Raw genomic sequence first — 25,151 nt, forward strand, 5'->3', positions numbered from 1 at the left:
GAAAGTAATATTTGCATGGTTTGTTGAATAATGAATGGCATTATTCATTTATAAAAAAACACATTTTTAAATTATTTTTTATATTATATATTTTTTGAATTTTTATGTTTTAAAAGTTTGTATTTGTTTAGACGTTTTTTTAGGGTTTTTGCGTGCGTTGAACCATATATCTGGTGGAGTTAAAAAAAAGTCCGTATTTAATTTCAACACAAGATTGAAGAGTTTTTTTTACATTTGCATCTATTTTGAATTATTTAAATTTAAGTAAATAAATTTGAGCGTAATGATAATAGTTGAGAAAAGATTCAACGTTGAATAGCATAACAAGAAGTGAAAGGCAATATAAGGATGAAATTTGTTATTACGAGGAGATTTTTTCAAGTCTGAGGTTTTGGATTGTAGTTCATCACAGAATCTCTAACATTTCTACCTTTCTCTCATGCTTCCAAACATTCGTACACCCTTATGCTATGTTTGGTTTAGACAGGAACGTAGCACTATATCAGAAGTGCAGTAATTTATAGTATATAAGTAGGGTAATTCTTGAGTGAATTGAGAAAAAAGTTCCCCAAACAAATTTGCTTGTTTCTATCCGCTTGTTGTTTTACTTTCACAATGATTCAGTGATGCACAACATCCAAAATTAATAATGTTCCAAGCCACTAAATACATAGTTTAAAACTGAATTGCCATTTTGTGCACCAGAAACTTCCATTTGTAGCATGCTGTTCATATTGGTTCCTCTGTTTTCTACCTTGATAGGAGATATTTCACTTAGTCATGGGTTCCAACTTTGTTAGTTATATGGATACAAGCTACACAAAAAGTATGTTGTGGTTCTCTGTGAATGTTGTAGCTATTTTAAAAAAAAAACATCAAGTCTAAAGGGAGTCAAGATATCTCCAAATCAGTACGATGTAGTGAATCATATACGATGTAATTCTATCACTAACGTGTTGTCTGAAGCAGGAACATCCTCAAATACTCTATTTTATTTAATCCAGTAAAGAAAAACTATTGATACTGGAAGTCAATTCATCAAAATAGAGATATTATGGTTTTCAATAAAATAAAAATTAAGTTGATGAAATAGATAATGCAATAAGATATAAATTTGATGAGATCATATAATCAGAATAATAATTTTTTGTCCAAAATGTGGAAGTTCAAGTAGGATTATATATACTAGCGAAAACATATACGTAATAATGTATGTGTATCTGAATTTTCTTCCTCTGATTAATTTTTACAATGATATACATAAATAATTTTGGATGAGTTGAAAATTAAAAAGTAAAAAATAATATGTAAAAAAAATTGATGAATTGATTAATTAACCTATTTTGTTTTCTTCTGGTTTGAGTTTATCTTTTTCTTCAATTTTTTTTTTCTTCCATTAGTGAGTTTGAGATCGAAAAGTGTGATGATGTTCACTTAAGATTATGATTCATTTGATAGTAGATACAAAAGAATGATTTGCCAAAAAAATAGAGTTGCTTGAAATAGAGTGAAAAGAATAATTGAAAATGAAAGTTATTATATTTGATACTTGAGATTTGGTGTGGAAATCGGATGAATGTGAGGGTATACTCCCTTTTTCTTTATGTTGTTGCTTTAAAATAAGAGATTAATGGAAGGGTGGAGAGTTAGTTTATACATAAAAATTGTCCCTTAACATTAATTTAAAAAAATTAAAAATAATTTTATTTTTTTAAGTAATTCATATGAAATATAAAATATTTCATTGTACTAATAAAATGAAATAGATTAAACAAGAATAGAATAAAAAAATATTATATATACTTAAAAACGATTATAAAAATAACCTTACAGGTATAGATAATCACAACTTAAAACTTAAAAAAAATGTGGATTTGTTAGTTACAAATGGAAAACAGTTTCATGGATGTGTATAGCATAATTTTTAACAAAGTGGTGTAAGTGTAATTTTATTATAAAATAAATAACCATAAGAAGTTGTCAACAATTAAGATGTTTTTATAATATTTGAGGTGGAAAAAATAGATATAGATGACTGATGTTTTTATAGTTAATCTAAGTTTAAATTCATTAAAATATCATTGTATATTATTTGAAGCATCACTTTTAATTTTTAGAAAACACTTAGAAGATTAAATAAGAAAAGTGTATTTAAATTGAGTTTTAACTTTAACTTCTATAAAAATTTGCGTGTTTGTATCTTTTTTCATCATATTCTTAAATAAACTATTTATATACAGTTTAAGTCTTTATTGGATAATCTAAATTCAGTTCTTTAGAATTAGTTTCATCTCTAGTTCTTTAGATTTAATTTCACAGTTTTCTTTTCATTCTTATATTATTCCTCTTAATCACAAATTTGATATTTCGATATATTTATTTAATTTATGTTTAAAATTTTATTCTTGAAAATTAAAGTTCGGATTTACACACGGATCTTTTTATTTACACAATTTTTTAGATACTGTTACGTAAGTTTGATTCTTTTTAAATTACAAGTTTTATTTTTGCATGTTTAATTTTGAAACCAAATCCTATTAAAATAAACATAAAATTGTTTTGTTTTAAAGCTCGTGTGATATAGAGTGTAGTGACTAGGTCGTGAGGTGAAAATGTTAAAGGTTAAAATAATATAAATAAATAATAAAATAAAATAATATTGTATCAAAGTTCAATAAATAGGTTGAAAACATCAAAAATATATTTAACAATCGTAAGGTGTGAAAAATAAAAGTCCAATTAAGTTAAAGTTCAAAACCAATCACTATAAATAGTCCTCGTAATAGAGTCTAAACTAGCGGATCCAAAAAAACCGATAAAACAAGAAGAGAAGAAGAAGATTAATTGTTTTGAAAACTCATTAAGAACATAGAAATATGTTATTTTGCTTAGACTATAACCTCAATTATAAAAAGCTCTCAATTATTTTATAAATTAATATTACATTAAATATTTATTTATCATTTTCTCTAACTGAACCATATATTACGAGTAAATTGGTTATTAATTGTAAAGATAAAAAGATATATTAAGAAGATATAATATTTTATATGAAAGTTAAAATATATTAAGAGCTTGTTTGGATAATTTTTTTATAATTACTTTAGAAAAATGATTTTTTTCAAGTTAAAATTATTTTCATATAAGTTAATTTATATACAAATGATTGATATAATTTTTTTCAAAATTATATTTTTTAACATTATATGTATTTATGAATTAAAAAACTGACTTATATCAGCAGTAGAACAAAAAAAATGGTATTATCGTATCTTACATTTAATTATGTAAAAGAAATTTCTTTAAGGAAACTTTTCATACGATATAAGTTTTTTTCATGCTGTGAGAATCATGATAGAAGTTGGCTCTTTTTCTCCTTTTAGAATTTATTTTATTCTCAATATTGTTTTATTGGGCTGATTCAAGGTTTCCCTCTTAGTTTTTACTTGGGTCTGGCCTTTTGTTCAAACAAAAAATTATGAACAGAATATTCAAGAGATTTTCGTTTTGCACTCCTACAAATTTTTTCTCCTACTTCAATAATATGAAATGACCAAGATACATGTTCTAATACTTTGTAATCAATTTAAAATTATGTAATCTACAATAATTTAAATTAATAAATTTAAAACTATTCAAAATATATTCTAAATTGTGTATTAAAATTTAAATAATATCATTTCAAATTATATATTATAAAATATTCTTTTGATTATCTAATCTAGAATTATATTTCAAAAATTAAATAATATTGTTTTAGATTACATGATTTAAAATATTTTTTATTATCTAATTCAAAATTATATTTTAAAATACATAATTTAAAATATATTTAGATAAAGACATGCTGGTATTTGTATTTTACAAGAGTGCGAGAAGAAAGTAAGGAAGTGAAGAAAGAAAAATCCTATTATAAAATGATAAGATTCAACATTTTCCAAACAAATTTTTATTAGCTCAACTTATTTATTATGCTTTGAGTTGGTCAGATTACCCCCAACAATATGCAATATATATTCCCTTTTTTACTTAGTCACTAATTTTTTGTCTTAGTTCAATTTTTTTAATTTAATTTTACAATAACCAAAAAAATTAATATGCTTATGTCCTTTTAAAAATATTTACTCAATATTTCTTCTTTCATCAATGTTATTATATTTCAAAAAAAAATGAAAAAATGAAAAATTGAATAAAAAAATTTCAATGTTGTTTAGAAATTCAATAAAAATATTTGCTACAGAAAAATTAATATAAAGAAATTCAATCAAAATATTTGTTACTTTTTGCATTGTTATTGAAAAATTGAGCATGTTACATCTTCCTCATCCATTGCTATATATTGTTTTTCAATATCATCTTTAGTTTTAAACTGAGAAAGAGACATATATGCACAAAATTAATGGTTATCGTACAAAATTAATTATGATCCTACTCCCACAATAAACCAGGAGAGATAATGTATTCAAACATAGATGCTTGACATATTACTCTATAATTAATTTATTATCAACCATTAAATATGTATTATCAAAATATTTTGCATCATAAGAGATTATTCCAATCATGTTTTGATAAGACCATTTTTTTTATCAACAAAGAATTAATTAATCATTATGTGGACACTTAAGGGGTGCCCCTACACCCTTATACAAAAAGTGCTAAAATTGCAACCGCATAAACAAACACATACTTGACACCCTGCTACCTTTGACACTAACGTTTAGCTTGCAAAAACCTCAAAAACCCCACGATAGGTCATGCACATAAGGACCAGCACCCATTTACACCACAAATCTATCCAATACAGGACACAATCACCAAAAACCACCTCCACCAACTTTGGAGATATGTTTCCTTAATGCCTTAAAACACTCCAGCCTCCAAGCCTCCCTATACTTGATCCTTCATTCCTCCTCATAGTCACCTACTCTGATTTCATTGTCCCCAATTGGCTTGGACTGATACAATGGCTTGGATTGATAAAGCTCATGCTGCCCCAAAAACATCTGTTTTGGGCTATGTGGTCATCACTGAACCTCAACAACCTACAGCAGTGATTTCCATGCACTCCATATACTTGTTAAGAGTCTTCATATACCTTACTGATTAAGAAGAGACCTATCTATTTGACACCTCTTCCTTGTAAAGACCTCAACCATCCAGAGACAAAAGTTATTGCACCTAGAAAAGGAACTATAACCTTGGTGGAAATAATTAATCCCAAGTCTTCATTTACCAATCCATCATGCCTTAACCAATGTGGTAGCATCCCTGCTTTGGTCTATTATAGCAGTCTCAAAAAATGGCCACGAAAAATAGTTGTCACAGCTGCCACGATAACCACCTTTTGTGAAGCACAAAATCCTTTCCAACCCAACGGAGCAGTTAATCCTGTTTTTGCCTACTGCTCTCATTATCATACACCAGAAGCTGGTTCGTGTACATGCTCAACTCTACATAACGTCACCCTCAATGATTGCATTTATAATGCCCAGCCAAGCCCTTGCAACCAGCAGCTTCAATCAGAGAAGAAGAACCTACTTCTGCCAGCGTGTTCTCCAACTTCTGCAAGACCTCATCACCTTCAGAAGCATCATACATCAGCTGCAAACTTTAAATGAACCTACCCTACCACTTTAAGTCAGCACCAGAACATCCAACAAACTAAAAAGTCATTGGATCACCATCCACCCAGCAGACATCATTTCCTACCCCAACAGGTTATGCCACTCCCTCATCCATAAGGATCATAACCTGCAACCGCAACACCATCATACACAACATTTGTTCTGCAACTTTCACAACACACCACCGTTGGCGCCTCCTTCCTCTTACAAGGCAGTTAACTCCTTTCAAAACCCACTTGTGACTTCTGATACAAAGCATTGGATTCAAGATCCAATCCATTAGGGAGTAATGAAAAGAGACCGACTTATGCTTCATCCATAGCCACGATTTGAGTTGGACTTTTTGAAAAATCTCTTCCGCATCTACAACTCCTTGCTTGAAAACAACCTAATTCCTATGGTCCCAAATTGACCTGACTACTGTTGTCCAAACCCCTTTCCACACCAAATTTTGACTATAGCTACCCTAGAACAGGTGGAAGCTCTCAAAGTGGATCTTCATATCGTTATGTTGGACAAACAAGATACCAATCCATCTAAAGCACATGGACAAAACACTCATGACATATTTACACTCAAGGAATAGATGTTGACAAGATTCTTCCTTAGCCTGACATAACACACATAAGGTGGAGGTTACCATCACCCCTCTCCTTCTTAAGCACTTTGTAGTTGGTAATCTATCCACCAGAGCCCTCCATGCTGTGGTCACCACACTGGGGAAAGCTTTAGCTTTCCACAAATACTTGAATACATCAACTTGAGGGCCTCTTCCATCCATGTTTAGCTAAGAATTCATAAGCGGAGTTCACAGAAAAACCTCCCGCCTCATCTTTCCTCCATACAAGAACATCGTTGTTATCTTTAATCAGATTGGCAGTGGATAGGAGTATTACGAGCTCTGCTTCTAGCACAGATTCCCACTCAAATCTTGCATGTCTCCACCTTAGACTCCAACGCCACTCCAAATCCTCCCACTCACCTACCTCTTCCACCTTATGCCCTTGGTTTAAAGACAAAGAAAACAATTTGGGGAACCGAGTTTTGAGATTGAAGTTTCCAACCCACACATCCTCCCAAAACTTTACTTTATATTCGCGTCCTACTTTCCACCCAATTCCATTTATAAACCATCCATCTCCTTCACCTTCCTTGCAGACTTTAAGGATATCTCTCCACCACCATGATTGTAGCTTCACTGGTGTTTGCATATGTTGTAGGTCTGAGTCATACTTCGCATCCAACAAGTCCTTTCACCTCCCTTACACATCCGTTATATAACGCCATCTCCATTTAGCCAGAAGGGCAGAGTTGAACATTCGAATGTCTTTCAACCCCAGACCACCCTCCTCTCTTGATTTGCACACAACTTTCTAGCTTACCCAAGAGATTGGCTTGTTTTCCTTCCCCCAACCCCATAAGAACCTCCTTTGAATACTTGTGATGCTTTTACAAATCGTTACCGGCGCTCTGAACAGGGACAAATAGTAAAGCGGTACTGACATAAGAACATATTTGATTAAGCAAATTCTCCATGCCATGGATAAAAATCTCCCTTTCCATACACTGAGCCTTGCTTTTAACTTATTAAGCACAGGATCCCAGAAGTTTTTCTTCCTTGGGTTTCCTCCCACTTCAAGGCCTAAATAATTGAACGGTATTCCATCTGGACACAGTTCAAGGTCTTAGTGTAGCAAGCAAGGGAGTTTCTGTGGACATTGATGCCTGTTAGCTTTGACTTATGGAAATTAATTTTCAAGCCTGAAGCTAACTCAAACCCTCTAAGGATAGCTTTTAGAGTCACCACATTGGAGAAAGAGTTTTCACAGAAAAACACAGTGTCATCTGCAAATTGAAGGATGCTCACCTCTACCTCCTTTCTACCAATCTTAACGCCAGACAACATACTAGCCTTAACAGTTTGCCTTACTAGGCCTGCCAGGCCTTCTGCTGCTACTATGAAAAGGAAAGGATCTAGAGGGTCGCTTTGCCTCAAACCTCTATAAGGTTTAAATTCTCCGTAGGACTCCCATTAACAAGTACAGATACCGTGACACTTTCCATACAACCTCTCATCCAGGTAATCCACTTACTGTGGAACCCCATACTTTGTAGCATATCATAAAGAAAATCTCATCTGATCGAATCGTAGGCTTTTTCAAAATCCACCTTCAGACACAGAGCTTTCCTCCCACTCCTCCCACCCCTCCCATCTGATAAGACCATGTGTTTTCAACTGTTCAATGTGTAAATTAAAATTAATGGTTCAACCAATATGGTCATCGTACAAAACAAATGATTATAGTACAAAATAAAATATGATCATACTCTCACAATAAACCGGTAAAAATACATATGGTTGAACTCGTTCAGTCCAAAGATTTATCTTCATGGAAAACTTCTGAAGAAGCAATGTGCCAATCTTTCCAGATACAACGGAAACTGAGAAAGTCCATAAGCCCTAAACCACTCGCAATTTTGGAAAGCAGGTCATGAGACAGATATATCCTTTGTCCTTCTTTCACTGCCATTCTGCTATCAATTGGAGTTGGATCAACGTGTGAGGTTGATTCCATTGAATATGCATCACCGTGATTCAAAATATAGAAAAGAAACAGGACAATAATATTTTTTAAATGAGACATAACTAATTGAACCATCATTTCTTTCTCTGTTTATTACAGGATGATCATATTTTTTTATGATAACAATTTATTTTGTTATTTTGTACGATGATCATATTGGTCTCACGAAACATTTAAGTAACAATGCAAAAAGTAGCAAATATTTTGTTTGAATTCCTTTATATTTAATTTTTCAGTATCAAAAAATAACAAACATTTTTATTGAATTTCTAAAAAAAAATTGTACGTGCGTTGTCTTGTAGACCCACGGGATGACTCTTATGCGTGGAAGAACAGAGAAATCAGTTCACGTTCATTACGCGGACGGGCCAACCCAACCCGCATTTTGCAGGGCCAAACATGGGACAAACCTATGCGAAGCGGGTCAGCCCACATTGTCATCCCTACTTTATTCAATAATTTGATAACTATAATTTATGTAATTATAAAATTTTAATAAAATTAAAAGTTAAATTTACACAATAAGAGCATTTTGACAATTTTGCAAATAATTGGTGCTTTTGCAACAACTGAATAACCAATAATAACCCATTTAAGATGTAACAAATGGTTCTTTCAAGAAGGACTGTATATTAATATGTCATCAAAGAAAATCAATACAAACTTTTTATCTTTTTGGGCCCTTTTCTGTTTGTATGGGTCAAACCCAATTGCATCCCAATTACATCTTCGGGTGTATTTAACATGTATCATTTTTCCTTATGAAAAGGGTGTTCAATTTTAATAAAGTTTTTTATTTTGATTAATTATTGTGGTTATCTTCTCTCTCTACCCTTTACCACCCACCGCACATAGCTCTCTGTTCCTATCCACGTTCACTGCACCACTAATTGCCTTCTACAACGAAGAACCTTCAAAAATCCAAGATGGTTTCAGAGCGGGTATAACCCCGCTCTGCTCTCCGCTCCTAACGATTCTGTTTCTCTTTCCCTGCTTATCTTTTTCTTGCATTTGTCTCCATGGCTGAAGCCCGGGAAAATTCTTTCAAGAATGAACAACAAAATCCCGCTAACGCGTATTATCTACACCCGGGAGAAAATCCTGGGATGGTCTTGGTCGTGCCACAATTGGATGGTTTAAATTAGCATTCCTGGAGCAGAGCAATGAAGAGGGCTTTGCTCTCCAAGAATAAATTCAAGTTCGTCAATGGAGACCTACCAGAGCCATCACATATCCCATAGCGACAATCAATATGAAGCATGGGAGAGATGCAACGTCATGGTCATCTCCTGGATCACACGGAGCATCACGACCCAAATCGCACAAAGCACAGTGTATATAGACAATGCGAAAGAGTTGTGGGAAGATCTCAGAGAAAGGTTTTCAAAAGGCAACCATTTTTCATGTTTCAAATCTTTTAAGTGCAGTTGTAACATGATGAAGACCATGTCCACCTACAAGGATTCTGAACGGGTAATGTGCTTCTTGAAAGGATTGGGAGAAATGTATAATGATGTTAAAACGAAAATTCTTTTGATAGAATCTCTACAGGAATAAACCGTGTCTTCTCTTTGGTTATTCAACAAGAACGTCACTTGAATGAAGACATGGGGATGGATACAAAGATAATGATTAACAGTGTCAATCAAAAAATCAACAAGAGCAACAACACCAGTCAAGGTGGGCATAGTTATGGAAGAGGAAGAGGACAACATTATGGAAAGCAGGTGTTCTTACTGCCACAAGATGAATCACACTGACGAGTGTTATTCAAAACACGGGTTCCCACCTTGGATGAAGCAAAAGATGAATTACACTGCAAATGTTCTTTAGAAAGAGGGTGATTTGATGACTGAGACTGAAAAACCAACACACAATGAAACTCTCAATGAGCAAATCTTTAAAGCCTTTGGACCGGAGCAACTTCAACAACTGATAAACATGATTTAAGATTCAAAGAACAAAGATAAGTTGATAAACAACACCATAGGAGATTAGTTTGCCATAAAAAACAACACAGGTAAGAGAGGTATGCACTCTTGGATCATTGACACTAGGGCTACAAATCACGTAGCCTGCTCCCTACATTCTTTCACTAGCTATTATAAAATTAAACCTGTAAAAGTTAAGCTTCCAAATAATCAAAGTATCATTGTTGCATGTGTTGGAACTGTTATATTGACTAAAAACATTATTTTATATAATGTTCTATATATACCAAATTTTATGTTGAATATTATCTCTGTTCAACGACTAACAAACTATTTAGGATGCCAACTTCTTTTCTCACAAAATGCTTGTCAGATACAGGAGAAGACTACCTTGAAGATGATTGGTCGAGCTGAGATCAAGAATGGTCTCTATCAGCTGTGTGCAGATAAGGAAGAAAATGTTGTTTTTTTTCTTTCAGAATGATAACACTTTTAAAGTTATTGAAAACTTGAACGTTTGGCATTGCAGAATGTGACATCCATCAAATAAAGTTTTATAAAATTTAGCCAAGAATCATGCTAGTATACATGTTAATGAAATAACTGTTTGTACTCCTTGTCATCTTGCAAAACAACGTAAGATTCTTTTTCCCCTTAGAAAAACTAATAGCCAATGCATTTTTGATCTTGTGCACATGGACATATGGGGTCCTCTAGGTGTTTCCTCCATACACGAACATAAGTACTTCTTAACTATAGTAGATGATTTTAGCAAATATACATGGATACACTTAATGAAAAGTAAAAGTGAAACTAGAGAGCATATGCAACATTTTGTCACTTATGCTAAGAGTCAATTTAATAAAGACATTAAAACTATTAGGACTGATAATGAAAAATAATTTTGCTAGAAGGATTTCTATGATAAGCATGACATAATACATCAAACTTCATGTAATGAAACGCCGCAACAAAACTCTACCGTTGAAAGAAAACACCAGCATGTTCTTAATGTTGCTGGCTGCATAATGTTCCAATCTAATTTTCCTAGAGCTTTTTGGTCATTTATTGTTGTGCATGTTCTCCATTTAATAAACCGTTTACCCTCACATGTTATTCAAAATAATTGTCCTTATAAGCTTCTATATAATTGTGTGTCTGACCTTTCTGATATCAAAGTGTTTGGTTGTTTGTGTTTTGCTTCAACTCTTGAACAAAACATAAGCAAACTTGATCCTAAAGCACGAAAGTGCATCTTTCTCGGTTACAAACAAGGAACAAAATGTTATATTATCATGAATGTGGATTTTAGAGAAATATTTATATCCAAAAATGTTATTTTTTTATGAGACTTACTTTGATGATTTAAAAGAAAGGGATGAGCATGTGATTGGACAAGAGACCAATGATCCAATGAGGTATCACTGTGATGATCCTGAGCAGATTGGAATTGAGAAGAACTTAATAGATCAAGAAGAACAAAGACAAAGCCAAGAACAAGTTGAACATGAAATTCTGAGACGATCTACAAGAGAAAGAAAAACACCTGCATATCTAGAAGATTATCATCATCAAATCATGGCAACACCATGTAACAAGACTCTTAGAAACAATGATAAGGCACTCTACCCACTCAATTCTGTTATTTCTTATAGAAAACTCTCAGAAAGACAACTAAAGTATACTTTATCTATTTCAACACAAACTGAGTCATGATGCTATGAAGAAGCTAAAGAATTCTCTGAATGGATGAAAACTATGGAGATGGAAATTAAGGCGCTAGAAGTCAACAAGACCTGGGAAATCATGGATCTTCCTCCCAACAAAACGCCCATCGGTTGCAAATGGGTATACAAAATCAAACGAAGAGCTAATAGAGACATTGAGAGATACAAGGCAAGGCTTGTAGCGAAAGGATATACGCAGCGTAAAGGTATTGATTATATGGAAACATACTCACCTGTAGCTAGACTTACTACCATACAAAGTATTCTGGCTATTGCATCTATCATGGATTGGCATCTAGAACAGTTGGACGTAAACAATGTTTTCTTACACGGTGATCTACAAGAAGAAGTATACATGGAATTGCCTCCTGGAGTCATCACTAAAAAATCTCATGAAGTTTAAATATATAGTTTAAATATAAATTAAAATTAAATTTATACAATAATTTGATAACTATAATTTATTTAATTATAAAATTTTAATAAAATTAAAAGTTAAATTTACACAATAATTTATATTTTTGGAAACCAAATATCTTCTGAAAAGGTTAATGGTTGTTACACTTTAAAATGAGAATAAGATTAAGAATTTCAACTCCTTATTGACAATTGTTTAGTTCATATTGTATATGAAGGACTATAAAGTGAGATTTATACATACTTATATATATATATATATATATTAATTTGAGCTTTCTTTGTTTAATACAGTCTTTCCTATCGAATATTGGATATCTAAAGTGTGAGACTAAATATTTTTGGATGGTTAGATAGCAACTTGATAGCAGGTGTCGCAATAAGTCTAACGAATCTTGTTATGATAGTGGCATAGTTAAATGTGTGGTTAATGAATTCTTCATGGAATGACTTAGCTTGTGAAATGCAAAGGCAATGTCTAGCCAAGAAAATGGTAAAGTACACAAGTCTTTCCGTTAATCTTCCATATACAAAAGAATCCTTAATAGGATCGTTGAGACTAAGTTTAAACTAGGATATCTTTATAGGTAGTGTAACTGGTTACTTACCTAAGAGATTAGTATCATAAAACAAATATAAATTATATTTTTATGGAATCTCGTTGATTAGAAAGACAATAGTGGAAACATATTTTCCCAAAATTAGATTGGCAACATGGATTGAAAATGTAAAGCTCAACCACATTTAATATATGTTGATGTTTTTTCTCAACTATTAAATTTTGATGGGTCTCTCCACATAAAAAAAATTGATGTTGGGTGCTCCGTGTTATTAGAAAATTAGTAAAAACAAATTCTTTTACACTGTCACATAAGAAACTATTAATATTGACCCCAAATTGAGTTTTAACCATTTGATAAAAATATTAAAAATATCTAAGTAAAATAACTACAATCATCAACCATGGTTAGAAAAAAAATGTTTGTTATCATAAGAAACTTACTATAGGGCCAAATGTCAAAACTGGGTAATGTATCAAATAATGATCTAGACATCTCTTAATAAAGTGAAAAATAATATTTTAAACTTGGAAAGAGAACAAATTTGACATTAAGAGTAAAAGAATTGTGTGAAATATAAAAAATCATTATTTAAAAGTTGGAGAATTTGATTAGAGACATGTTTAAATCTTGAATTTCAAGTATACATATTCTTACAAGAAGTGGTAGTCTTATTAAAAGATTGGAGTGGTAATCTTATGAAGGGCCAAATAACTCTAATTTTGTTTAGACTAGTACAAATCATGTTTTTCTTTTCTTTTCAGAATACCAAATCTTCTAAGAATATTCTTTTGTTTAACATTATAGATTTAGAGGTGTCTCTCATAAAGTTATTTGACTTTTGAGTAATGATTTTTTTTTTCTACTTCCAATTGTCAAATTTATCATTTTATTAAGTTTACTCTTTCAATTTACTCAACAAGATATCCAATCATTATTTGAATATTGTGACATTTGGGACCTATGGTAAGCACGTGGAAAAAACATTTATTGATTGATGATTGTAGTCATTTAACTTGAATATTTTTGCTCTGTTTGAAGCTAGTACTCATTTGAAAAGGTTAAAACTTAGTTTGGAATTAACATTAAGTGTTTCAAGTATGATAAAACAAAAACGTTTGTTCCTATTGATATTCTAGAAATAGAAATGCATTCTTAAGTCAATTTTATTGTCTGAAGAGATCTCAACAACATTTTAATAATGGAGAGAAAATATCAATATTTATTGAATGTGACTCAAATTTTACTTTTTCAATACATGTTGTCGATTATGTGGGGAAATAACTTATTATATATAATATTATAATATCTAATTATATGTTACAATTTACTTATATACTATAATTTTAAAAAAAAATTAATTATATCACAATTTAAATTATTTATTATAAATCTTAAATCCAATTTATATTTGTTTAAAGATATTTATTTATCATGAATTTCGATAATATCGTAATTTAAATTCTTAAAATGTTTATTAAATAATAATTATAACAATAGTTATGTAAAAGAAAATATTTAACTTGTACCATAAACCATGTATACAACAAAAGGGGCATATCAATAAAAAAGTAAAAATACCTATAAAATTTACTTTTGACAGTGATATATTTAATCAATAATAAATGTTAACATAAAAAATTATAACAACATGTACTAACTTAACTATATACATAATACTGTAAAATGTCTTACATACATAAACATTTATTTATATATATATATATATATATATATATATATATCCAACAAAGGCATAATTAACTTATATATATCCATTTAGATGTGTAATGTTCTTTACTAATGTTTTAAGTACAACCACATCATATAAAACAAAAAGAAAAGTAGGTCTCAAGGAATCATTATCAATATACATACATATATATTAATTAGGATTCTAAATAAATAAAAAAAATTCAAAAAATTATATTTGATTAATTTTATATTGATCTAAAACCCTCAACTCGAATGAATACAAGATAACATGAAAAATAAATACAATTTTATAATATTTATATTAAACATGTTTCACCAAAACTAAGATGTGATTTATCATAAGCATATTTAGTACATGTAAGGACCTCAATTTCATAAGTTAGGATGAGTTCATTACACAAACAATTGTACGATCAAATATACAATAGTTCTTGTTAAAAATTTTACAACCTAATGTCTTAGTCTACATAATCTAAATTATTAATGAAACAAGAAAATTTTCTTTCAATATTAAATTCTTGTGATTAATACTACAAATCACATATTAGCTTAACATGTATTATGAGTATGTGATATATATCCAATTACATCATCTCATTTAAATACGGTAGATTTATCATATGAGATCTAATTCGTTTAATGAGTATAATTAGAAAAAAATACCCAATTACTCTTAGGTTGAGATTACTGGGTGAAATCAATACATATGTTGAATGAGAATCAATGCATTCTTTGAGCAAACACGTCATCAAACTTAAACAAAATTAAGAGAATTTATTTCTCTTTTGAAAATAAATTTCATCTATTTAGTGAATTATACAAAATCAACAATTATAAGAATTGCACAAAAGTGATCCACAATCCAAAATTATCAACTTTAACCTTCCTATCTATTTCAAGCATCAAAATAATATTGTTTTTCAATCAACTTGTTTGTATACCCCTCAAGGAAAATATTGTTATGAAACACCCAAAATTAAGTCAAGGATTCAACATATAAAGATATAATTCAAGTTACTTTTAGAAAGAAAAAAACAATTTTAAACGTTTTTAATACATCTTCTCACTAACAATTATTTACTATAATACAACTCATCTCATATTGATAATTCTAAAGTCATTCTCTTATTCATAATCAATAACACAATCATCACTTTCTCTAATTCAAACACTTCAAAGTACCATATCAATAATTCAAAAATTTAGAATCAAATACAAAATAGTTTTCATTATTTGATAATTACTTATATTCCAATAAATAACGAAAAAGGAGTGAGAATAACACCAAGCTTTTAAAGACTTGTTGAAATAACACCAAACTAACCAGAACATTAGTCAAAATATCAAAGAGTTTAAAAGAAAACATTTTTCAACCGTCAGAACTTGTTTTTTTTTTTTTATCAGCAAAGAATTAATTTAATTAAAACTGGGACACTTAAGGGGTGTCCCAACCGTATACAAAAAGTGCTTATAGCAACAGACATATATAACTTATAGATAAAGCTACAAATGACTTCTACCGTCCTAGACCATTTGCTGCCCAAAATACTTTACACTTCGGCATAATGGGGAAGCACAATCCCCCTCTTCCATTCATTCCAATTACTGGATTACCCATAAGCATGGCCTATTTAAGATATCACCAAAACCGAGGATCACAAATTGCACACAGTTTCATTCCTTCGTATCCAGAACCTTCCCCATAAAACCTGTTTTCCATCCACAGCGAGTGCATCCGTTATCTTTCCCTGTTGTGATATATAACCGTGTATGAGTGTGGCGCACCTATTAACCTTTCTCCATTCCATTCCTTATCTGCACTATACCGAACCGAACCTACACCTAGGAGCTCCTCGATTCCAGCTTGCACCGAACTCAGACATTGCAGTGCCATCATCGAAACTGGCCAAGACCATTTCACCATAGCACCTATAATCCACAACTCCAAACTTCATAGTCCCTGCTAACAGCTAATGCAACCATCTGCTGCACCTCCTCATTACTTTCTCAGCCGTTTTGGTTTATGGTCCATGCCTTATGGTATTTTACAGCTTTCCATACTTTCAATGTTCTTTGGACCGTGCCTTCCTGCTTCCCTTTTATGTGTTTAGACCCATGTCCATCACTAGCTAGTAAAAACTCCCCTCTGCCCCAAGGTAGCCTTGTCTTCCTAACCGCCTCACACCAGCTGTTCTTCACCTTCATTACTGCAGTTCCTTACCACTCCAGTACTGGTCCAAGATGTCAATCAACACCATAGCCGCCCTTCCAGTTCTGCTTCCTATTGCTACCTGCATATTGGAGCTCCCTTATTTACGTCCCAGAACACTCAGAGCCAACCTGCCCCCCTTGACCCCTCTGCTGGACATGAAAAACTATTTAACACTCTTTATACAGCTACCCGGGTTAATTATCCAATCTGAGAAGGAGTAATTAAAGGAGTTGGTTCTGTGTTTTAGCCAGGACCAGGATTTTAGCTGCGCCAGCTGGATCATCGCCTCTGCATCCACAACACCTTGTTTGTACAGGATGGAGTTTCTCTGGTCCCAGATACCTCTTATAATCACTGCCCAGATACCTTTCCACACTAAGATTTGTTTTCCACTGGCCTGAGTACAAAGAAAACTCTCAAAATGGGATTGAATCTCATTATTTTGTACTAACACAATTCCCAGCCACTTTTGGCAAAGGGACCAAACATGCTGCGCAACCTCACATTCAATGAATAGATGCTCTGCTGATTCCTCCATATTCCTACACAGAACACAGACTGTGGATTCCATCTGCACACCTCTTCTCACTAGGGCCTCCCGTGTTGGAATTCTGTCTATGAGTACTCACCACGCTGTTACTAGCACATTAGGGAATGCTGTGGCTTTCCAGAGGAGCTCAAACCGTCAGAACTTGTGAAATTGTCAAATACTCATATATAATATCAAAAGCTTAAGAATATGAATATTTTTAAGTAAAATGAACTCACTTATATTAGAGTTTGATTAGATAAAAGTGTTCTATAGTCAAATATGGTAGTTGGTAAAATTTGTAATTGAAAAAAATGAGAAATGGTATAAAAAAATAAAAAGAGAAATTGAAGAAGGAGGGACGAGAAAGAGAGACCAAGTGAGAGAAATAAGAAACTGAAAAAGAAAGAAAAGAAAGAAGAAAACAAAATATAATGAAGAAAAGGAAATGGACAATAGCCCAGGACTTCACAAAAATAAATAAAAACTACAACAAACCTTTTAAATTTGATTAAAACCATATTATTAATTCAATAGAATGAAATATATAATTTTAAATTAAACTATGTTTACTTTTTATGTAATAAATGTTTATATTTTAAAATAATTATATATAAGAGAGATTTATAATTATTTCTCACCTTTCTTGAACTTATAAAATGTCAAGACAAACCTGAGTAGTAAGAAAACTAGATGTAATGTATTCGCAGTAAGACCATTTAAAAAACTAAAGAATTAGATGTTGTCATTATTGTTCATAATTTTTTTTCTGTTATTTTAAATATAATGTACCAAGCCATTTCATAGTAGTTACTATCCATGATGTTATTAAAGTGTTTTTTTATCAGATTTATTGAACATTCTTATGAGAAACTAAGAAATAATTAATAATCATGCATTAAATACAATATAATTTGGGAAAATTTGTGACTTTTTTTTCATCACTAATTTTTATTTATCCAACTATGTGAATTAGGGCATGTTAATATAGGACAAAAAGCTATTTACATTTATATTTTGAAAATAAATCACCATTTTAATCCTAAAATATTAAATTTGTTTTTAAAAGAATTTATTGTAATATTTTTATATTACATATATTCATGTTATAAATAGAAACGAAAAATATATTTAATTAAAAGAATAAAATAAGTTTATGAACTTCAAATAATAGCTGAGAGTACAATCCATTAATTATTTTTATTTAAAAATTTGAAAAATATGTTACTTAAGTGCTGATATTAATATTTGTTTAAGAATAAAAGTATAAATAAATGGTTAAATTTAAAAGCTTAAATAATTAAACAAATTTAGAAATTTATATATTTTTTAAAATTTCATAAACTAATGTATAAGCTTGGTATACTTCTAAGAAATTATAATTTATTCATTTTTAAAACTTATAAATCACTCTTAAAATTATCTTATCTTTTATAATTTCAACCTAAATTTTCATTATTATTTTTTAAAAAGAAGACTAAAATGAGTTGATTTAACGATTTTCTATGAAGGTAAACTCAGGGTCAATTTCACGAAGTTGCATAACTTGGTGTCACGCTTTATAACTAGAGCGAGTGTTGTTGGTTTGTTTACACCCTTGTGCTTTATATTTGATTTCCTTCCTTCTTCTCTTTCTGGGTGCCCTGTGGACCAATTCACCCTTCGAAGCCCACATCAGGTATCTCTTCCTCTCTTCTCATTCCTTTACACTTCTCTTTCCACACCTTCAATGTGTATTAACTTTTGTAACACGTATTAATGTGTATGTGCAAATTATCATCACTCACCTTCTTCTATGCACTATATGTGTCTGCTTTTCACGTTTCCAATTCATCCATCTTTGCTATCAACCATCATCTCCCTAATGTTTCTCTATGTGCAACTGTGTGTATAATCATGATGGCGTGTCATCATAGGATACCAAGAAACAACCTTTTAAATTTTTTTGGCGATGATTAATGTTTTGCATTATATGGTCGTGATCTCATGTGGGGTTGTTCTCATCGTACTAGTTATTCTCTGGCTTCCATGATTGCATATAATTTTTCTCATACGTAACGCCTGAGTATTGAATTGTTTTATCTAAAACCAACTTGTTAGCTTTGATCAAGAACTTACCTGTGATAGGATATGGAGTTTGTTATCTTAAATTCTTTTCATTGGTCTTTTTCATAAAGGTATTTTTCCCTTGCTAATAAGATCGCATGGGTGTCATATAATGTTAGCATATTCTGAAGCTGTGTCAATCTGTGAAGAATGTTGTATTCGAGAAGGAGTGTAGGGTAGGCAAATTGAATTTGCTTTGCGCAAAGAGAATGATAGGGTTTTCCGTGAGTGTTTTTGGAGCCATTGTTTGAGTTTCTGTAGCTTTGATGGTTTTAATTTGAGCTAGGTTTTGATTACCTTGGCTCAGAAAAAAAAAATCATGTTTTGGAATAATGATACATGAAAATTCCTTCCCCAAAAGTCACTCCTTATTATTTGTATTATAATCATGTACAATACATTAGCCTCCAAAAACAATAGTAAACAATCAACCTACTGCAGATTCGGGAAGTGTGTGTATGTATATGTATGTATAATGATGTACTTAAGTCTATGTGTGTTTTAATTTTGAATATAAAACTATACATGAATGATTAAGATTATTCTATGAGTTCTAATTTTAATCATCCATTTTAAATTATATGTTTGAAATTTACAAACAGTACAAAGAGTTAATGTAGTGTTTGAATTTTAGATAACTTAATAATGGGGACAGTGTAAGATGAAGACAAGTTGGTATCTAATATTCTGTTATAGATAGCTAAATATGGCAAATGAGATGGTTAGAATAATAGCTTCAATACATGCATGCTAATGGTTATCAGATCTTAATGTCTTCAATAAGTATGATGCTTTGCATAATTGCTGGCAAGGAAAATATGAAATGGCTGGTGTGTGACAAATGGAACTCCCTGGCTCCCGATACATGTTTTGACTCGTGTGAATCATGTTCTTGTGCATGTTATCTAATGTACATTTCCTTAATAATATTTCAAGTATTGATTGAGTTACAGTATGAGTTTCCAATGCTTGGCAGGTTGAATCAATTGGATAGGATTGTGGCAATATTATGGAGCGTACATCTAAAAGAAAGCTAATTCCTCCTGATGTAAGCTACATAGTTGAAGCCCCAAAGTCAAGCCCCCGAATTGGTCATGAATACCAGGTGGAAGTTCCTTCCATGCTAAAAGAATCAGAACGGCTTAAACTTTTAGTGAATCCTGCTGGTTCAGAACTTTTACATAGTGAAGTGGAGCATACTGGACATGAAGGGTGCAGATATCTTGGACACAATGATGGTGCAGTCAATATAACTGTACCAGTAGCAGAAGCTAATTTGAATAACTCGTGGAGTGATGCCGATGTGAAAAGCTTTCTCCTTGGCTTGTTTATCTTCGGGAAAAATTTTGTTCAGATAAAAAGATTTCTGGAGAACAAAGAGATGGGGGAAATACTGTCGTTTTACTATGGAAAGTTTTATAAGTCCGATGAATATTGTAGATGGTCAGAGTGCAAGAAAATAAAAGGAAGAAAAAGTATAACAGGAGACAAACTTTTTTCTGGTCAGAAGCATTGGGAACTATTGTCTCGCTTGACTTTTCATGTCTCAGAAGAACTTAAAGATGCTTTGCAACAGGTATTTAGCTTTGCTTTCTATTACTGTCCTTTGTGCTCAGTGATGTTGATGAACTGCAATATGTATTTTTCAGCTACCTGATTATTAACTTAGCTTGTGTCAATGCATTCTATGATCTCAATATCTTTTTTTCTCCTGTAATTTTTAGACAGCCTACTTTTAACTCCCTTCTGTGTTATGTGATTTATTTATTTTTGGGACTGAATAATAATTTTGCTAAGGATAATCTAGTTTATACAGTGCATTGTGTGTGCCCACGAACACATGTGTATTACAACTTTACTAAGATGTTAGATACAGTGATTAGGCAAAATATTGGATTTACCGGTTACTTTTGTGCTAATTTTGGACCAATGATATTATTTAGACATTTATTGTCAATGGAATCTTATTCCCTTCTTCTGTCCTCACTCTGCTTCTGTCTATAATCAGGTTTCCAAGTCCTATTCGGATGGGAGAACTTCTCTAGAAGAATATGTCTCTTCTTTAAAGTCTACAGTTGGACTTGGTGTTCTTGTGGAAGCTGTAGGGATTGGTAAGGGGAAGGAAGACCTTACCAGTCCAGCCATGGAATGTGGCAAGAAAACCCAGGCTTGTTCTATACAAGCTAGCAAAACTTGGTCTTCACTTGGACCCTGTGATATAATCAAACATTTGACTGGAGGATATCAACCCAGCAAAGTCAAAAGTAATGATATATTCTGGGAAGCTGTTTGGCCCCGCTTACTGGCAAGAGGTTGGCACTCGGAGAAACTAAAGAATCAAGGCCATCTTAGCTCCAAAAGTTTTGTGGTCTTTCTTCTCCCTGGTGTTAAGAAGTTTTCTAGGAGAAAACTTGTAAAAGGTGATCATTACTTTGATTCTGTCAGAGATGTCTTGAGCAAAGTGATAGCTGAACCAAATCTTCTTAAACTTGAAGTTATAAACAGAAGAGTTGGTGGCTGCAACGAGGAAGAGGCAGAAAAGGGATCTAATGAGGATGGTCAACCTGGTAACCATCACCATTGTTACCTCAAACACCAAGTTTCTACTAACAGTACAGGTTCTGATACTAGTTATGTGCACGGGGAGAAGCCATCTGATTTAAGGGAATCAAAATCTTTACCAGGCATTTTGGTGGGTAAAGTTGAGGTAGATACTGATGATTTGGCATGTAATAAAGGGAACAAACATACTAGTAAAACAAACCACATGAAAGGTAATGATGATGACAACATTTCACCAAGAGAGACAGAAGCTGCTATGGTATACAGCAAAGAGAATAATAGCAATGCTGATTGCATGCAAGGCAAACACATTGGAGATTCTACTGGCCAAAAAGAAGTGAATGTTAAGTCTGATAATGATGATGGAAACAAGATGGCAGAAAACTGTGAAAATCAGATGACTTGTGTGTCTGATGGCAATCAACCAAAGAGAATGCATAAATTCAAACGAAGAGCAAGATCAGGTCCTTCAGATCTTGCACTTCCCCCCATCAAACTGCTAAAACTTTCTATATCAGTTAAGGTTGAGACAGACCACATTTTTGAGAACTCCTCAGGAAGCATAGGATCAGAAAAACTGGAACACTCTCAGTCATCTTGCATTCCAGACGCCAACAAGAAAGCCAGTAATGAACTTGGTCATCAGATGGACGTGACTTCAATTTCTTCTTCAGCTGAAGGAAGTGCAGAATTAAAAAACGAAAGAAGAAATATTAATAGAGCTTGTCTTGACAAAGGCATTTCTTCTGACAAAGTGGAGAAATGTGAACCACAACGTACCACCAACTTCAATGAACCTCAAGTTCTACTGAAGTCTGAAGATGCTGAATTGATGGCAACAGCTGAGGAAGATGAGCAGAACCAGAAACCAAAAGATATAATTCTCAGGAGAAGCACAAGAAACAGACCATTGACAATTAGAGCATTGGAATCTTTAACAAATAAATTCCTGCTGACACAAAGAAGAGGGAAAAGAAAAGACACCCTCGCACTTAAAGACCCTTTAAGTGAAACTTTCATCCGCAGGGCTGGCGACAGATGTCTAAAGAATGTTATGTAGTCATAGCTCGGTTCACTGGATTCCATATTCAACAGAAGAACAGCATGTGAATGGATATTCTTGAGTCAATGAAAGTATTGGCAAACCTTTAGATTATATTAATTGGTAGTGGTATTTTATTCTAGGAATTTCATAAGTTACTTGTTGTCATGATGAGGTTGGAAATGTATGCTTCTCCTCTCTGACTTTATTACATTTTGAAGTTAGCATACATAATAATGTACAGGATTTTCCCAAATGAAAAACTTTATGACATCGATTTTTTTTTTTTTTTTTTTTTTTGCATTTTCTGGTCATTGTAGTTTCATGAAAAGTGCTCAGAGGTAAATAAATATCATTGTTTAAAATCATAATATTTGTGTAACACTTTTATGTGACTTTTCTTTATTATATACCAAATTACTGGCCTGTTGAAATGGCTTTTGAAAACATCTTCAAGGTCAAATGCCGAACACTCTTTTTGTTTAACTGAGTGAATTCATATAGTAAACCAGATAAACATATCCATTTTTTAACATGCTGTTCTCTCTTTTTTAGTTTATTCATGTTTTATCAAAGCCCTCATGTTTCTTCAAGATTTTGCATTTCAGCTTGTTTAAGCATTATTTTTCAGTTTTCCACTAACTATACGCAATCTTCTACATGTCATCAAATGTTAATTTAGGAAGCAGTACTAGCAACCTATAAATATAAAGTGATTGTGGATTGATGGTTCAACAAAGTCTAATACTTGAATCTAGAGGATATTCAGGGATGAAACCTTACTTGAATTTGATTTTATGTCTAGTACATAGTTATGATCAGTAATCAGGATTATTCATATAATCTCTTTTTTAACTTTATGAATTAAAAATACAAAAAAAATCTATTTAAGAACAAAAAGTTAATTTGCTTTTCAATAAACTTATGATAAAAAAATATTTAATCTTATATTTTTTGCAAAAGTAAAAGGAAAAAGAGAATTTTTTTTATGTTTTAGTGTTCATTATATTTTAAAATTGAATGAGATAAAGGGTTCATTATATTTGGTATGTTTGTTTAAACTTATTTTAAGAAAAAAATTGGTATTAACATAATCGTTTATTAACAATATAATACATGGTTGAGTAAACTTATTTAAAAGTAGAAGAAAAAAAAAGTAAAATATTTTTTTTATCAGCAGCTTGAAGTTGATTAAAAAAAAAACAGTTGTTTTATGACTTTTTTTTAATAAAAAAAGTCTTTATTTCAATTTCCAGGGTTACAGGGAAGTTATCCTTCTCCAGGGTTACACTCCGATTTTTCATAATTACAAGTCTTAGTTATTAGTTATGAAAGTAAACAAACACATAGTTTTTGCAAGTTTACTCTTTTTAAGCACAAACAAACTCATTATTTATTTGTACCCCATGTAAGATAATAATTTGTTTATTTATTTATTTTTGTTAAATTACTTGATAGGTTATGAATTACATGTCAAATTTTAGTTATGTCTTTAAAACATTTTTCTTCTAAATTATTAGATTTTATAATTTATATATTTTAATCGTGTTCTTTTTTATCAAATTGATATTATAAAAAAATAACCACAAACAATTAATTATAAAAAATATGTAGTTAGAGCTTATGTTCATTAATGTGCTGTAAGTACAACTAAAGTCAAGCAACTCAAACATACTTCAATGGGTAATGATTAAAAGATGTTTTTGACTAAAAAAATGTAGAGATTATCTTATGCTTGGATTTTTAGAAGTTCAATTAGTTGATTTGAATTTAAAATTCCAAAAAATATAGTTGGATATAAAACCAATAAAATGAATTAAAATATTATTGATTTTAAAAAAACAATAAAAAAAATAAGAATACTAAAAATTAATAGAGAAGGTAAAATATAAAATATTCTTCTAATTAAAAATAAATGTTTAGTATTTAGTTTTATAAAAATATGAAAATTAAAAAATAGTTTTTATGTTAGATATATTCAGAATTTTTTGAAAAATTATTTAAGATTATAAAGAAAATAAAAATAATATTAACACTTTTTAAAATATAATTGTGATTTGATGAAAAAAATAAAATCTATTATGGGTACTGAAAAGGGCTCAGCCCATTTTAGAGGTTTACACAATATTCGGTTCTT

General features: G+C 31.4%; 2 protein-coding genes across 2 annotated transcripts; both read left to right on the forward strand.

Moving 5' to 3' along the window:
- Positions 1 to 18,903: 18,903 nt before the first annotated feature.
- LOC150025982 (uncharacterized) lies at positions 18,904 to 23,218 on the forward strand. The gene has a single exon (XM_090304715.1). The coding sequence runs from the start codon at positions 21,554 to 21,556 to the stop codon at positions 23,030 to 23,032; it is 1,479 nt and encodes a 492-aa protein (XP_090160841.1). The 5' UTR covers positions 18,904 to 21,553; the 3' UTR covers positions 23,033 to 23,218.
- Positions 20,420 to 21,067, forward strand: LOC137828809 (uncharacterized). The gene has a single exon (XM_068635521.2). The coding sequence runs from the start codon at positions 20,420 to 20,422 to the stop codon at positions 21,065 to 21,067; it is 648 nt and encodes a 215-aa protein (XP_068491622.2).
- Positions 23,219 to 25,151: the final 1,933 nt, after the last annotated feature.

This window comes from Phaseolus vulgaris, chromosome 7 (assembly GCF_051622355.1).
Source record: "Phaseolus vulgaris cultivar YP4 chromosome 7, ASM5162235v1, whole genome shotgun sequence".
In the NCBI taxonomy this organism is placed as follows: Eukaryota; Viridiplantae; Streptophyta; class Magnoliopsida; order Fabales; family Fabaceae; genus Phaseolus; species Phaseolus vulgaris.

Bases quoted from the DNA above. Each gene is read 5' to 3' on its own strand.
- LOC150025982 (XM_090304715.1), top strand. From the start codon at position 21,554: ATGGAATGTGGCAAGAAAACCCAGGCTTGTTCTATACAAGCTAGCAAA.
- LOC137828809 (XM_068635521.2), top strand. From the start codon at position 20,420: ATGGAGCGTACATCTAAAAGAAAGCTAATTCCTCCTGATGTAAGCTAC.